General features: G+C 39.7%; 1 protein-coding gene across 1 annotated transcript in view; it reads right to left on the reverse strand.

The window, feature by feature from the left end:
- Nucleotides 1–15292, reverse strand: part of tnfaip8 (TNF alpha induced protein 8) — a 56910-nt gene extending 41618 nt beyond the window's left edge. The window contains exon 1 of the mRNA XM_008114046.3: nucleotides 14965–15292. Within this exon, the coding sequence (XP_008112253.1) occupies nucleotide 14965 (1 nt within the window). The 5' untranslated portion in view covers nucleotides 14966–15292. The remainder of the gene's footprint in view (nucleotides 1–14964) is intronic.
- Between the last annotated feature and the right edge of the window lie 1874 nt (nucleotides 15293–17166).

Genomic DNA, 17166 nt, shown 5'->3' on the forward strand with positions numbered 1-17166 from the left:
ACAATGGAACAAGTAATACAAAATGCCTTCTACCTTTCCCAGACATGAATCAGTAGAGGTTTCAGCATATTAATTTCTCACTGCAAACTACTATTTATCTTAAGTTAAATTTGGAAAAAAAGGAAATTATCCCCATTAATTCTGTCCTAAAAACTTCTCCCTAGAGTTTTGACAAATAGGACAACACAGCAAATTATATGAAATGTCTTCTCCCTTTCTCTAATCAAAGCCAGGGGTATCTTAATTAGAAATATGAATCAATAGGGTTTTCTACGCACTGATTTCTCATTACAAGATACTATTTATTTTAGTTTAATTGAGGAAACAGAAAATTATCCTAATTGAGAACAACTCATAGAAGTAGTCATAATCTTTCCACTGGCAAATACAGCATTCTAAATATTTGCCTATAAATACCTTCCCCGCTAACCATTACTGGCTCAACATAATTATTCTGAATTTTGACAATATGAAGGTTACCCTAATCTGTCCTGGAGGCTGGGAAATACTTTGGAGTAGGCATTTCGTGTCACAAAGGGCTGCAATGTGAAGGGATAGGAATCCCAGTTTCATTGCTGCTGGATATTGAAGTGTATTGCTTTGTTAAGAAGTACACCACTGGATCATAGCCCTCTAATATTCTTTAATGACTTATTATCTCTTTATATTTAAAGGATAATGTGGTGAACACTTTATCCCCAAAATTAAAAAAAAGTTTATAATAGTATAGTATAATATAGTAAGACTGATTTTCTGGTGAGAAAAACTGGAAGGTGGCAAATGGTATCAAAGAAAGGCAGAGCACTGCAATAAACTGAAATCACAGAATACTAAAATAAAAGAGGGAAAATAAGTGTTGCCTCTCCTCTCTGATCTCATTTGGAAAGTATGCAACTATAGCCTTTCTGTTGGTGTCAATGCATGATGTTCATCCCTTTGCCAACACATAGATACACACTGCGGTAAGCTCTATATTGTCTGTATTTCCCAATTTAGCACTCTGCAAAAGCTACTGTTCAGCGCTGTGTCAGCTGGTGGAAAAACACTATCAACCAGAAAAAGCAAGCAAGCAAATACATCTACACAACAGGTCCTAAAAAGAGAACAAGAGCCAGAAAGATTAAGGTTAAAAGTATCAAAACCATTTGTTAGAATAGTAGTTAGCTTTAACAAAAACTGTAGAATATATAATATAAAAGAAACAGTAAAAATACATTTTCTATCACTTAAAGTAATAAAACATCTATTTTTGTTTTATTGACTAGTCTAAAGATTACTGCAGATGCAGACTGAAGCCAGGAAATCAGAAGACTTTCACTTCTTGGGAGGAGAGCAATGAGCAATCTCGATAAAATAGTGAAGAATAGAGACATCACACTGGCAATGAAGGTCCGCATGGGTACAGCAATGGTATTCCCCATAGTAGCCTATGGATGTGAAAACTGGACCATAAAGATGGCTGAGTGAAGTAAGATAAGATGCTTTTGACCTGTGGTGTTGTGGGAAAATTCTGAGAGTGCCTTGGACCACAAGAAGATCAAACCAGTTCATATGCCAGGAAATAAAGCCCGACTGCTCCCTGGAGGGAAGGATATTAGAGACAAAGATGAAGTACTTTGGCCACTTAATGAGAAGACAGGAAAGCCTGAAGAAGATAATGATGATGGGTGAAAGGGAAGAAAAAAGTAAGAGGGGCCGACCAAGGGCAAAATGGATAGATGGCATCATTGAAGTGACTGGCTTGTTCTTGAAGGAGCTGGGTGTGGCGACAGCTGACAGGTCTGGTGTGTGCTGGTCCATGAGGTCACGAAGAGTTGGAAGCAACTGAACAAATAAACATCAACAACAAAAATAGTAAAAATTGCAAAAAAAGTTAAGTAATATCTCTCATGTACTTTTTTTGGTGTCAGGAGCAACCTGAGTCACTTCTGGTGTGAGAGAATTGGCCGTCTGCAAGGATGTTGCCCAGAGGATGCCCAGATGTTTTTTGATGTTTTTACCATCCTTGTGGGAGGCTTCTCTCATGTCCCCGCATGGAGCTGGAGCTGATACAGGGAGCTCATCTGTGCTCTCCCCGGGTGGGATTCGAACCTGGCAGCCTTCAGGTCAGCAACCCAACCTTCAAGTTACAAGGCTTTAATTCTCTACGCCACCGGAGGCTCCTTCTCATGTATTATATGACCCTCAGTCAAAGGGAGAACATACAATTCATTCATACAATTATTTCAAAAAAATTTACTACATGGAGGAAATTATTCATAGTACATGCTTTTTCATTATGAAACCTTTCTAGAATCAAACATATTTCATTTTTAAATTGTTATTTTAAAGAGGAACACTCAAACAACTCTACAGGTATATCTCAATTAACAATGCCGTTGATAATAAAGCTCCTACTCACAACCGATTTTTATGTATGTCCAGTCCCCCTTTTCCTCCTCATCCTTTGTTTATTTAGCACTAAAATGATGGTAAAAGCAGACTGGAGAAACTTTTGCTGCTGGGTTGCTGCAACATGTCTGCAGTAAAAAAGAAGCTTGAGTTGGAAAAGAATGATATTCTACACTACCTAATCCTGCTTGTAGTTATGTGTGATTGCCTACAACAGGCAAAGTAAACAGCAGCTACACCCAGTATGTGTGAAGAACACAACAGAGATAAAACAAACACACCTGCTTTGCCAACTACATCAAGTACACTAAAAGGTGTTCATCTGCACGTTTAGCCACCAAAATGGAAATCATAAAATTTGGAGGTTTGGTGAAAGAAAAAAGTCATTCCTGGATGCATTTTGAAGAAACTTTCAAGTGGTCTCTGTAAGGTTAAACATGTTTTTGTTCACTTTTGCAAGGGTTCCTGAGTGTTCTAGTTTCATTTTGTATATGTATATTGTTCCCTTTGTATAAACCAAATGCCTGATCACCGTTTCCCAAAGCAATTACTTTACTCTCAGCTCAAGAACGGAAAATGGAATGTAGGTGGATAGCAAAAGTGATTTAAAGACGACCTTAAAGCTACCCTAAAAAAATGTGGAATAAACAGAGAACTGGGAAGCCCTGGCACCTGAGTATTGTAACTGGAGGTCAGCTATTACCAACAGTGCTATGGATTTTGAAGAGGCATGAATAAATGGCAAAAGGAAGAAACATGCCAAGAGGAAGGTGTGTCAAGCAAATCCTTGTTGGAACTGCCTTCCATCTGGAAAACTATGTCCTCATTGTGAAAAATCATGTGGATCCAGAATAGGTCTCTACAGTCACTTATGGACCCATTGCCAAGACTCTTGTTGGAAAACACTCATACTCAGCCACAAGTGATCACCGATGATGATAAATGATTTGCTGAACATTCTGAAGTGCTCTTCTTGTTTGTGGTGTAGGAACCTATCATTATACTTATACTATGTTATGTCTATGTTATGTTATTCCCCAACCAGCTATTTAAAAAAACATAGATGTATATAAATGTTTGGGGTACATTAACATTATAGATTATCAACCTGAAATATCTACTATTTGGGCACAGAGAAAGGAAGAAGAGAAAATATCTTAAAATATATTATTTGCCTTAACTAACCACATCCTCCCTGGGAACATCTGAATGAATTTATTTTCCTTAAGCAGCCCTAAGTTATTTGGCCATGATCATGTACATTCTTTAATCCATGATCATAAAAAATTGAGTGCTTTTCTCCACATTCTGTTCTAGCAATAGGAAACAGACTATCCTGTTCTTTGGTATAGTGTGTGACTGTAACCACTGCTTGTTTTCCAGTTTTTGCCTATAGTCTCTTGCATACATAAATAAAGCACATTTCTTAAAATAACCTGAACAACTGCTTTACAATACATTAGTTCAACCTGCCAAAAGATCTTACATAGAAGACTGGTGTGAGACATGCTTTGTTGTTTGAACTTAATTTCTTAAAATACAATTTATGTCTCTCAAAAAATCATTAGGGAATACTGCGTATATTCATGTGTAGGTCAGGAAATTTTAGACTGATCTAAAAAATCAATCCAAAAACCTGGAGCAATTTATCAATGACTCAATTAATGTACTGTACCTTAACTTATCAAAAAAGGAATAACCCCCTTCTCTAGCTAGAGTGGCAAAAGGTGAGAGCCCAGTCCATCCTGGGAGGACTTAAAAGAACCCCTTTTACTCTCTCCTACATGGTGCTACTTCTGACCTTTTTGAATACCTGGGTGGGGAAACAGCAGTAACAACTCTTTGGTGCTCTCCTTCAAAAGAGCGCCAAGAGGAAATCAGTGCTTCTTTTAGCTTCTCCAAGAACTGACTAAGCTCTTACCTTTTGCCACTATACTGTACCTTAACTTTGATTTTAAAATGAAACATCCCCTTCTCTGACTAGAGCGATAATTTTTTTTTAATTTTGGTATCTTGGTAGAAAAATGGCAATAACCAGGAATTAACATTAGTGCTTTTCCATTTTTGTGAAATGACCCTTGACTCACCACAAGTCATATCAAAATCTTTAATTTTCGACCGAAAATCTGCCCTTTACAGTAGAGTCTCACTTATCCAACATAAACGGGCCGGCAGAACATTGGATAAGCAAATACGCTGGATAACAATGAGAGATTAAGGAGAAGCCTATTAAACATCAAATTAGGTTATGATTTTACAAATTAAGCACCAAAACATTATGTTATACAACAAATTTGACAGAAAAAGTAGTTCAATATGCAGTAATGCTACGTAGCAATTACTGCATTTACGATTTTAGCAGCAAAATATCACGATGTATTGAAAACATTGACTACAAAAATCAATTGGATAATCTAGAACGTTGGATAAGTGAGTGTTAGATAAGTGAGACTCTACTGTACTTATATATGAAATCAATTTATACATGAGTATATATGGAGGATTATGGCTTAGTAAAATACACAGAAATCCCAGGGAGTAGATAATTCTTGCCCAAGATGCTGCAGAGCAATTTCCAAGTCAGCATTGGGCTAGGTCAACAAACTGCCTCCTGTTAATAATGAAGGTAAACACAATTATTATGCCATGTTTGCCTGAATTTATCAGTAGTGAACATAAAGTATCATTCCCTGTATCCACATCTTTTCCTTACAGTTTCGCGACCTTATTTTGCATTCCTAGTGCTAGGGTACTTTCTTGAATATTTGTTGAATTATAGTGATAATGATAGTATTTTAATTATTTAATTTATCTATCAAATGATTTTTTTTAGCAATTGATTGAATTCTTGTATGCAGACTTTAGCTGCCTACTGCTCCATATGCAAGAATGGTTTTATTGCAGGGAACTTAAATAAACACAGAGACTTTGACAATCCTGTAATAAAAGACTCCTGAACAAATTTAGCAGCCATGAGATAAGATGAGGGATTATTACTAACTACTGGTAACTGGTAAGTTTGGGGCATATCGGAGCAAAATTTGCATTTGTCTAAAGCCCACAAAAATGGCCCTGGTGGCCAACTGCAGCCTATAGATCATGCTTTGTCTAGAAGACCCTGTGATGGAGTTGGGACTCAGAGAAATCCCTCCTTCAAGTATTTTAAGACAGTGGCAGGTTCATATAGGGATATATGAGCTTTCAGACATTCTGGACCAAAACCATATATGGCTTTGTAAGTCTGCCCAGAAACAAACTGATTGTCAATGAAGATGTTTTAACCCAGAATGTATATGTTGTCCTGTAACTGGCTCCTGCTGTATAGCTTTAACAGTTCTGAAATCATTTTTCTCAAAATAATGATTTGTTTCTAACCAAAGCCACGATCATCTTCTACGCCAAAGGGATGCATACAGCTTAGACATGTATTTTCTCTTCAGTGTTGATACATCCCTACAATGTAGTAGATGCACCCCAATCTTGGGAGTTGTATTCTAACAACATCTAGAGACAAAACATTGCCCATCTTTTTTCCATGTCCTTAATACTCTAATTCTACTTTATCACTTTCATTGTCCTCACTCAGCCATGAAGGTAACACTAATCATAGTCTAACCTTTCTCAGGATTGTTGTGAAAGTAAAAGAAAGCAGATCAACCATAGACAGGCTCTTGGTGCAAAAGCAAGGTACAAAAAGGTAATAAATAGCTAAGTTCTTCCTTTTCCTCAAGACACATGTTTCTGTTTTTATACTCAGACAAGGTTGCATTTTATCATGTATTTGTTTCACTTCTGAGCTGAACATATAGACTTTGAGGAAGGGGGTGTGAAAATTGGAAGAAAGAACACCAACAATTTAAGATGCAGATAACACCAAATTATCAGAAAATGACTTGGAACGACAACTGAAGAAAGATAAGGAAAAAAGTATAAAAGCCTATTGGCAGTTGAACATTAAGAAAACACAAATAATGATCATAAATGGTTTACATAACTTTAAAGAAGACAAAGACAACACTGAAATAGTTCAAGATTTCTTGTATCTTTACTTCAGTCAACAAATCAGAAGACTAAGCATGCATTTACACAGCAGAATTAATGCAATTTGACACCACTTTGACATGGCCCAATGCTATGGAACTTTGGGGTTTGTAGTTAGGCGAAGCACCAGCGCTCTTTGGACTTAGAAAGGCAGCTATGAAATAACTAGATAACATTATCAAGTGTACGGGTATATCAATGAATACCAAAGTTAGGATGGCCCATGCCACTGTCCTTCCAAATTCTATGTATGGTTGTGAAAGCTGGGGAGTGAAGTAAGCTAGAAAATCAACTCATGTGAAATGTTGTGTTAGTGAAAAGTTCTGTAGGTGGGCAAAATTGGGACTGGCAAAATCACTGATAAATGGGTCCTAGATTAAATAGATGCCAAGAGGGCTAAAGTGAATGTGTGCCTTACAGGAAAAGATAATGCTACCTGGCAAAGTGGATGTCAGTTATAAAAGAGGAAGAGAATAATGCATGTGGTTTACTCTCTGTAAAGGAAACCACAGTCCTGCATTTGTAAGGCCTGAGTAGGACTGTTGATAACAAGGTGATTTTGAGCTCTCACCATAAATTGAAGTCTACTTGACAGCAGTTCACAATAGCGAATGATTTCTGATGCAACTCAAAAACACCACAAGAAAAAATATCTGCTGATTTGGGAAAAACGATTGCATCTATCTGTCTATTTATCTATCCGGAGTTTCACTTGAGAAATGTACCTGCCCCAACTTATAAATTCAACCTAAGAACAAACCTACAGAACCTATTTTGTTTGTAACTTGTGGACGGTTACAACAGTTATGTTATACACAGTTTAATGAGTTATTACAGAGCTGCAGAGGTGCAATGGGTTAAACCCTTGTGCCGGCTGAACTGCTGACCTGAAGGTTGGGCTGCTGACCTGAAGGTTGCTGGCTCGAATCTGCAAGATGGGGTGAGCTCCTGTCTGTCAGCTCTAGCTTGCGGGGACATGAGAGAAGCATCCAAACTATCACATCCAGCATCCCCTGGCCAACGTCTCTGTAGACGGCCAATTATCTCACACCAAAGTGACTTGCAGTATGTTCTCAAGTCGCTTCTGACATGATAGAAAAAATAGTTACTAAGTTTTACTAACCATTTTGAGCCAGAAACAAATTTACCACCACCCCCCCACAAACAACACACAAATGGAGAATACTTCATTAGGCCTTATGTTGCAGGGTCACCATCTTGCAAATGGCTAAGACTAGGGGTCCGCTTGTGCCTTGAGAATAAGCATTTGAAAGTCTATGCCTTACCTTTTCAAGGGGTAAGAACTTCATTCACGGTTGCAGAGATATGGTGATTTAAAACCGAGTCCATCTTTTAGAAATTACTAGATCTTAATTCAGTTAATACTACTAACATACACACAAATAACCAAAGTTGATTATTTCAGCTAGAAAAGGTTTGTTTTCCAAAGTTTAGCAATATGGGTAGGATTCATACATAAGCATACGTAGCGCAGACCCAAGAAAATAAGTGGGATGTTAGTTTTGGCTATATAAAATTCCAACAATAGTTGCAATGATCATTGCTAAATCTGTTCAATCCTGTTTCTATTATTTGTCTGTTTCCTACATCTTAGTTACTGCCTATTAATTTAGAATGATTTGACTAGTTAGACAAATCTATTTTATGTGATAGTATAATGTTCCACATATCCAAGGATCTCATTGGGACAACTATCTAATAACTAGACACTGGGGTGCTGCTAACAATAGGCACAGAGGGCTTGAGCTCTGCAGCTGCAGCTACAGCTTCCCGCCCATCTTTGTTCCAGCCTGCAGACCATTCTGCTTAGTCTGTTCTACCCTACCTAATTCCCCATAACTGACCTATTAAGAAAGGAATATGTAGGAGCACTGCTTCCTAATGACAAAGGAGAGATCTGGGTCATTTTATTGTGTAACTGCATAAGCCATGATATCAAATATGGAGGGATGGGGTAAGAGGGTGCCTCTAGTATGAAGGGTCTCAATGGAATGAATTAGCAGCAGAAATGAACAGAATGATTGTGGGGAAGGACAAAAAGAAAGGTAGGACTTGAGGACAGAAAAGGGAAGTCCATTGCTATCTTCCACATAACTCATGTGAAAGCAGTCCAGAAACTACACAGAATAGGAATGCAATAAGAAAGGAGCACAACACATAGTTTTCAAAACACAGTAGTGGCTGCGATGCTCTGGATGCCACTTCCATTTACAAGCACCAGATACAGCTACATAGTGATCAGTGCTCTTTGGTTTTTACCCGGATAGGGTCCTCAGATGTTACTGAACGACAATTTCCAACTCTTTTGATTATCTGCCATGTGGACTGGGGATAACGCAAATTATAACTCAACAGCTCTGAAGTAATGGAAAGGTTGAAGAGCATTTTAACTTCAGACATCATATCCACAAGATCTGTATCTAAATTCAAACCACACTATCCTGACGAAACAGAACAGACTGCACCCTTCCAAATGTTACTGTATCACAACTCCCATCAGCTTTAGTCGTGATGTCTAATGATGAGGAATAAAAGAGTTATAGTTCAGCATCTGGAGTGCCACATAAAATGATATGGCGGGCTGTATTTGGCTTGAAGATCTTGACTTTGACACATGGGAGCTCAGTCTTTTGGTCTCTTTTTTCATAATCCTATTTTGGAAATTACTCCATTTTTCTGAGTGCAGTTTGACTTTCAATTTGATCTCTTTGTTTATCCTGTGTCTCAAAATTCCTGTATGTGGATACTATCCAAGCATTCTTTTCTGAACAATATGCCAGAAATGCCTCATCCTACTGTATAACTAGAATCACTGAACCACAACTGTCACACACAAAGTGTTCTCTTGAGTACCATATTTTCTTGTGAGATTGTTTTCTGGTATTTCAAAAATCACACCTTGAAAGAGCAAATACTGGTATTTGGTTTAGAATTAAGAATCTTTCAAAAATCTCATCTTCCTCTTTAGAGAGTGTTTCTAGATCTCAAGGCTATAAAGACTAGCTTAAAATACCAAGGATTAACTTTGGGTAAAAAACAAATATACCAGTAAGATCATCAGAAGATTCGCTACCCTTCATAATCTTTGCCCCACTACTGACTAGTAGAAACAGATAACATGAACAAATACTTGAAAAATAACTTTGTTTGCAATTTCAGGCAAAACACAGGATTGGTTTCTTGGCTAAGAATGGTTTATTGAAGGCCGATATTTCCTTTATAAGTGTTTACTGATGTGAAGGTAGTTCTAATTCTGGTCTTGACTCAATTTTTGCTTAAGATGAGCTTTCACTGAAATTTGGGACAATAGCCTGGCATAAACACGCAAGCAAAATGGATTTGACATCTAGTGTGTACAATCAACATGAACAACATCAATTTAATGTGAAGATAAGGATGTATGTTCTATACTTCCTGCACAACACCCACCCAGACATGAATCACAAATTAAATGGACGTATCAACTCATGGTTTCAAAGGAAAAGAATAGCAAATATTTGCTTTAGGTCACAGGAGGAGCAAGAACATGGTTAGTCATTCTAGTTTGATTACAAATAAAGTAAACGTTCATTTTTAAATATCTTTCAAATGTTACAGATAAGCTGTTTTACTCAAGCAGATACATTCTACTGTAGGCAGCATGAAGCCTTTCCCAATACCACCACACTGACAAAAATTATGAAAATTGCATACTTAGATCAAAATCATATGCCTAACTTCAAGATTTATATAACACTAGCTGTGCCCGGCCACACGTTGCTATGGCTTATGGGAATGCTTTGTTGACCAGGTGGAATCACAGTGAATAGCCTTGCTGTCTCAAAGCCTGGCCGTTTTCTTCTTATGGGAATCCTTGTTTGGTGAGCTGCAATGCAGTGGAATAGGCTTGCTGCTTGGAAGCCTGGGTACTTGCGTTCTAGGGGAATGTTTTTTGGGCTGCTAGAATTGCAATGAATAGCCTTGCTGCTTCAAAGCCTGGCTGTTTGCTACCTAGGGGAATCTTTGGTTGGTCAGCTTCAATAGTACAGAGTAGTATTGCTGCTTCAAAGCCTGGCAGCCTTCTACCAAGGTTAATACTTTGTTGGTCTGGTTGAATTGAACTGAATAGCCTTGCAGCTTCAGTGCCTGGCTGTGTTATACCTAGGGGAATCCCTGTTTTTAGAGTGTTGCTCTTTATTTACTGTCCTGATTTTTGAGATTATATTATTCTGTTTTATTATACCACAGTAATTTTTATATATTATATTTATAATCTTATGTCATCTGCTTTGAACTGGATTATATGAGGCCCCCTGCTACACAACTGTATAAAAGCCACACTGACCTGGATTAATATGGTAGTGTGGACTCAAAATAATCCAGTTCAAAGCAGATACTGTGGATTATTTGCCTTGGCATTCTGGGTTATATAGCTGTGTGGAAGGGCCTTGAATCTACACTGCCATATAATCTAGTTCAAATCAGATAATCTGTATTTTATAGGCAGTGTGGAAGAGGCCTAACTGAACCCTGGCTGTCCCCCGGTGCCATTGTGACTGAGGGGGTTGCTAGGAGACAGAGCGGGAGGGGCCTAGGCCTACCCTTCTGACTGGCAGCCAGGGTTGAAAATGGCTCTTCCTCAGCCTCTTATTTTGACTTTATTGTTCTAGGTTTTTTTGTTTAAAGACATAGATAGGGTGACTATGTCCTTTGTGGCCACATTTGGTGTGATTTGGTTCAGTGGTTTTGTTGTTTACTCGGTCCTACATTACATCTATTTATACATACATACATATATATAGATAGATAGATAGATTTGACTTTTATGCCTTATGCATTGTAAATGATAGCCAAGCATTCTGAACACATTTTATCAACAGTTAAGGCCATCTTAGTTTGAACTACTCTCAGACGATTAGCAATTAATATCAATTTTGAATTAATGAATTATCTTTCCTGGTTTTAGTTTGCTTTAAAAGTTTTATTCCTAACACCTGAAACAATAGGACATTTAAAAAAACCGGTTAACTCATATTTAGGTTCATTAAAAAGAGAAAAATGAAGAAATGTGTCTGCATCTTTTCATTCACACACACTAATTCATACAAGCTATAATTTATGTTAATTGTATAGTACAGAAGTGTGAGAGCTTTTTTAAAATTCCTCTGAATAAATGGAAAGAAAGTAATAGTCCTGAGGCTTTAAATTTTCATTTAATCTTACAATGGAACTTCCATTTCCATGTAATATTTAAATATCTAGGTGTGGAATACCACATGCAGACTTGAAGCTTAGATCCTATTGACTTCTAGAACGTATGTCTTCCTTCATTAGTTTCCAAGGAAAAGAAATAGACAGGAAAGTGCAGTTCAGGGAGGCAGTTTTTTAGGACTCTACAAAATAAGTTCAGTTAAGATCCAGGAAAAGGAACAGAATGGAAATGAAAATGCACGTTGGATGCTAACTTGTGGATTTGCCAAACAGAAATACATCTTCATTTCCACACAACCTAACACAGAAATCTTTAGCAGACCATGTTCCTTGAGGCTGTCTTTGGGAACAACAAAAATGCCAATTTTAATAGAGACCTACTTCTTCCTATGTGGAAATCCCAATTGCTCACTGGAAACTTAGTCACTTTGCATGTGATCTCATGTCTTCATATAATTAATCCAAAACAATAGTAGCACACTCTGTCTCTCTTCTTAAAGAGTTTGTCAAACACCCAGGTAGCAGAACATTTGTACTGAAAGCAAAAGATTCATCACTCACTCCCACCTAATGTTTTCCAAATGTTGTCTCAAAATCAAGAGTGGCTGGGTTCCAGAATACAGGGCATTCATCATAGCCACCACTATTGTTTGTTTCTGTTGATTACTCTGACAGGTTGTGTGTCCCTTATCCGAAAGGCTGGGAAACAGAAGTGTTTTGGATTTCAGGTTTTGGATTACAGGCTGAACATCCCTTAACAGGAAATCAAATTATTCCATAATACAAAATTGTATGAAATTACCTTCAGGCTTTGTATATAAGGTGTTTCATATGCACCTAATACACACAGCTTGAAGGCAGCTTTCTACACATTTTAATGATTTCGTACATGAAATAAAGTTGGTGTATACTGAGCCATCAGCAAACAAAGGTGTCACTATCTCAGCCACCCAAGAGGGTTGGAGAATTTCAAGATATTGCTGTGTTGCTTTGATGCCACTGGCCTATAGTTGCAAGGTGGAAATACAGGTTGAACACCCCCTTTTCAGGAGTTCCAAAATCCAAAGTACTCCAGAATCCAAAATGAGTGTCTGCGATAGTGACAACTATGGCTACTGATGGTTGAAGATACCCAAACTTTTATTTCATGCACCACATTATTCACAATATTGTGTATGAAACTACCTTCTGTCAATGTCTATAACGTGTACATAAAACATAAATGAATTTTGTGTTTAGACCTGGGCCCCGTCTCCAAGTTATCTCATTAAGGAATTATAAACAAAGACCCCCGTCTCCACTGATCATTTAATGCAGTTTCAAAGCAGTATTGAAGCAAGGAGTTTTACACTGGACAATCTGGAACCGGTTTGAGGATCGGACGGCAATTACACAAGCCACATAACACTGATGCACATTAAGAGCTTTCTTTCATTCAGTGCATTAAATCAGCGGTTCCCAACCTGTGTTCTGTGGACCACCAGTAGTCCCTAAGAACTAAAATATGGTCTGCGGCCTCACCGTTACTACACCGTTGCCACAAGGGCAACTCTTCTCATGAAACCCTCTTATGGTGCCGAGGCAATGGGGATGGTGGGAGGGGAGAGGCTGACTACCCACAAAAGGCATGACCACAAGCCTCCTGACTGCTGCTTTTCCTCCTCCTCCCTCCCCCTGAGCGGAGCCATTTTATGTGGCACCTGGAAGCAGGGGTGGCCTTGGTGTCTTCATTTTTAGGCCTGTTCCTGGAGTTATTTGGGGTGCTGATTCAGAAAATTGCATTGGATAGACCACATCAACTTTAATTATTAAATATGGTTTTCTGTAAAGAAGCAGACAGAGATTACGGGATGGCATATGTTCTGTGTATCAGAAACTAGAGCTGATGTGGTATATCCAATGCAATTTTCTGAATCAGCACCCCAAATAACCAAACCAAATCTAAAGTCGTAACCCTTTTGGTTCATACTCCAGGAAATAATGCCCGACTGCTCATTGGAGGGAAGGGTATTAGAGGCAAAGATGAAGTACTTTGGCCACATAATGAGAAGACAGGAAAACTTGGAAAAGATCATGATGCTGGGGAAAATGGAAGGAAAGAGGAAGAGGGGCCAACCATGGGCAAGATGGATGGATGCTATCCTTGAAGTGACTGGCTTGACCTTGAAGGAGCTGGGACTGGCGATGGCTGTCAGGGAGCTCTGGCGTGGGCTGGTCCATGAGGTCACAAAGAGTCGGAAGCGACTGTATGAATAAACAACAACAAGCCCTTTTGGTACTAATGTTGGAGAGTGGTCCCTGGTCAAAAAAAGGTTGGGAACCATTGCATTAAATGGTCAGTAGAGATGGGGTCAAGTACGGGTTTTCCACCATCTGAAATCAAATACAGTAGAGTCTCACTTATCCAACATAAACGGGCCGGCAGAATGTTGGATAAGCAAATATGTTGGATAATAAGGAGGGATCAAGGAAAAGTCTATTAAACATCAAATTAGGTTATGATTTTACAAATTAAGCACCAAAACATCATGTTATACAACAAATTTGACAGAAAAAGTAGTTCAATACGCAATAATGCTATGTAGTAATTACTGTATTTTTGAATTTAGCACCAAAATATCACGATGTATTGAAAACATTGACTACAAAAATGCGTTGGATAATCCAGAACGTTGGATAAGCGAATGTTGGATAAGTGAGACTCTACTGTAATTTCAAACAAGACAGAAAACCCCCACCTACAGGTATTGGTGAAGTCCAAGGTTGCAGCTATACAGGCATGGGCAAACTTTGGTCCTCGAGGTGTTTTGGATTTCAGCTCCCACAATTCCTAACAGCCTGTCAGGAATTGTGGGAGTTGAAGTCCAAAACACAGAAGGGCCTACGTTTGCCCATGTCTGATCTACACTGTTGAATGAGTGCAGTTGGACACCACTTAAACTGCCATGGCTCAATAACATAAACTATGGAGGTAGTGGTTTTGCAATGTCTTTCGCCTTCTCTGCCAAAGACTGCTGGTGCCTCCCCAAACCCTAGGATGCCATCGCATGGACTGCGATGCCCAGCTGCATTCATTCGAAAAGTGTTGCTGCAGCACAAAACAAAGCACAAGTAAGTCCCTTCGGAGGGAAGAGGGCGAGCAAAAAGGTCGGGGAGGGCTCCTTCCTGACTTAGAAAGTCTACCCACAAACAGACGCAGCCCCCTCGCATGCCTTCTCTCCTCCTCCTCTTCCTCCTCCGTAGGACCCTGCTCTTTCTCTCCCCACCCGCGCAGTCCTTGAGGCTCCCGCTCGCCACCTCCTTGGAAACCAAGTCACTCACTGTGTAGCCCGTGGAGGAAAAGGCAAAGCAGGAGAGGGAACCCGCGGGGCTGCACCGCCTCGCCGACTCCGGAGTCTTCTCGCTGGGGAGGAGGAGGAGGGTTTAGAGGAAGGGGCGGCCTTTGCAACTCCTCCAGGCGACAGTGGGGTGGAAGAGGAGATGGGGGAGGCTGGAAAGGTGGGCGAGAGGAGGAGGAGGAAGAAGAAGAAGCAGCATCAGCTGGGGGCGCAGGAAGCCCAGCCCGCCGCTCAGCCTTGGAGTGGAGGGCTTGCTCCACCGTTTCCTGCCTCAGGGAGAGAAAGGCGGGGAGAGGCAGGCACGTGGGCGCGCCAGCCCCACAGACACTGCTCTCCTCGGGCGTGGGCCGGGGCTCTTGCTTCAGCCCTTCCTCGGTGAGTCAGGCCAGGAGAGCTCTCCTCTCTCTCCAAAGCTCTACTATGAGTCTACTATGCTCTCGCCCTCCTGGGCTTCCTGGGGTGCACCTACACTGTGGAATGAATGCAGTATGACTCCCTTCCCAGTGCTACCGAATCCAGAGAGTTGCAGTCTTCCAAGGTCTTTAGTCTAAGCTTCTGAAAGTGTTGGGTGAGGCACCCCAGTGCTTTCTCTGCCCAGGGGCACCACTCTTGGGCAGGCAAAATACCATCAGAAGGACTCGTAGAACCATATTGGAAAGGCATGACCTTTTAGAGATCTTAAACCTTTTGGAAAACCAGAATTTCCATAGCCTTATGGAGAAAAATGGCATTCACAACCATTTGGAAATCATAAAGTATGATCTTCCAGAGAAGAGCCAAAAATTCAGTTTGAGTAAAATATTCTCTTCAGTGGCACAATAGAGTCTCGCTTATCAAACGTAAATGGGCCGGCAGAACGTTGGATACGCGAATATGTTGGAGAGAATAAGGAAAAGCCTATTAAACATCAAATTAGGTTATGATTTTACAAATTAAGCACCAAAACATCATGTTATACAACAAATTTGACAGAAAAAGTAGTTCAATATGCAGTAATGTTATGTAGTAATTATGGTATTTATGAATTTAGCACCAAAATATCATGATGTATTGAAAACATTGACTACAAAAATGTGTTGGATAATCCAGAACATTGGATAAGCAAGTGTTAGCTAAGTGAGACTCTACTGTATATGACCACGTACTTATGCAAGACAGTTTGGCTTTCAGTTGTTAGACTGATAACCTAGTTGTCTCTGATCTGTTAAGAACAGATTATGTAAATGCATAAAAACAGCAGTTTCAGAAGTGTTATTTGCAGTGCCCAAAAACATATACTCTCCCATATATCATGGAGCCCCCGGTGGCGCAATGGGTTAAACCCTTGTGCCAGCAAGACTTCTGACTGACAGGTCAGTGGCTCTAATCTGGGGAGAGTGGTTGAGCTCCCTCTGTCAGCTCCCCATGCGGGACATGAGAGAAGCCTCCCACAAGGATAGTAAAACATCAAACATCTGGGCATCCCCTGGGCAACGTCCTTTCAGACAGCCAATTCTCTTACATCAGAAGCAACTTGCAGTTTCTCAAGTCACTCCTGACATAAAATAAACTCATGCTCTCAAGAGATAAAAATAAAGTAGACTTTGTTAGAAGTAACGTATCTGGTTTAGTCACAACCTTCATGTATTCAGCATACGGATACATACCGGTAGCTTGTCAATCCAGTTACAGATAGGTTTTAAGTAGTTTCTCTGTGCAGATAACATGGCATCTTTCTTACAATCAACAGCAACATGAGTTTGCTCGTATCAGTCTAAAGTCTCATGGCGTCTCTTGGGGTCTGTGCTCTAATGGAGTCTGAAGTCTGTGTTCTAAAATGGAGTCTGAGATCTCAGCAGTCCCAGATCTGATTATGTGGCCTGCGGCCCCTCCCACAACTTCAAGAAACAGAGTAAAGGAAAAGCTGCATACCAAAACACACATATACAATACAGTAAGCAAACAGAATAATATACAAACAAATTACTAGTGGAGGCTTGAAGAAGGTTGCTATTTCCAACATCAAGAGTTGGAAGAGAGCCCAATGGCCACCCAGTCCAAATTCCTTCTATGCGGGGAAAACACAAATCAAAGCACCCTCGGCCTCTGTTTAAACGTCTCCAAAGGAGCCTCCACCACATTCCAAGTTTCACTGTTGAACTGCACTTTACACTTGGGGAGTTCTTCCTAATGACATTGCTAATGA

The sequence above is a fragment of the Anolis carolinensis genome, chromosome 2 (assembly GCF_035594765.1).
Source record: "Anolis carolinensis isolate JA03-04 chromosome 2, rAnoCar3.1.pri, whole genome shotgun sequence".
Taxonomy (NCBI): Eukaryota; Metazoa; Chordata; class Lepidosauria; order Squamata; family Dactyloidae; genus Anolis; species Anolis carolinensis.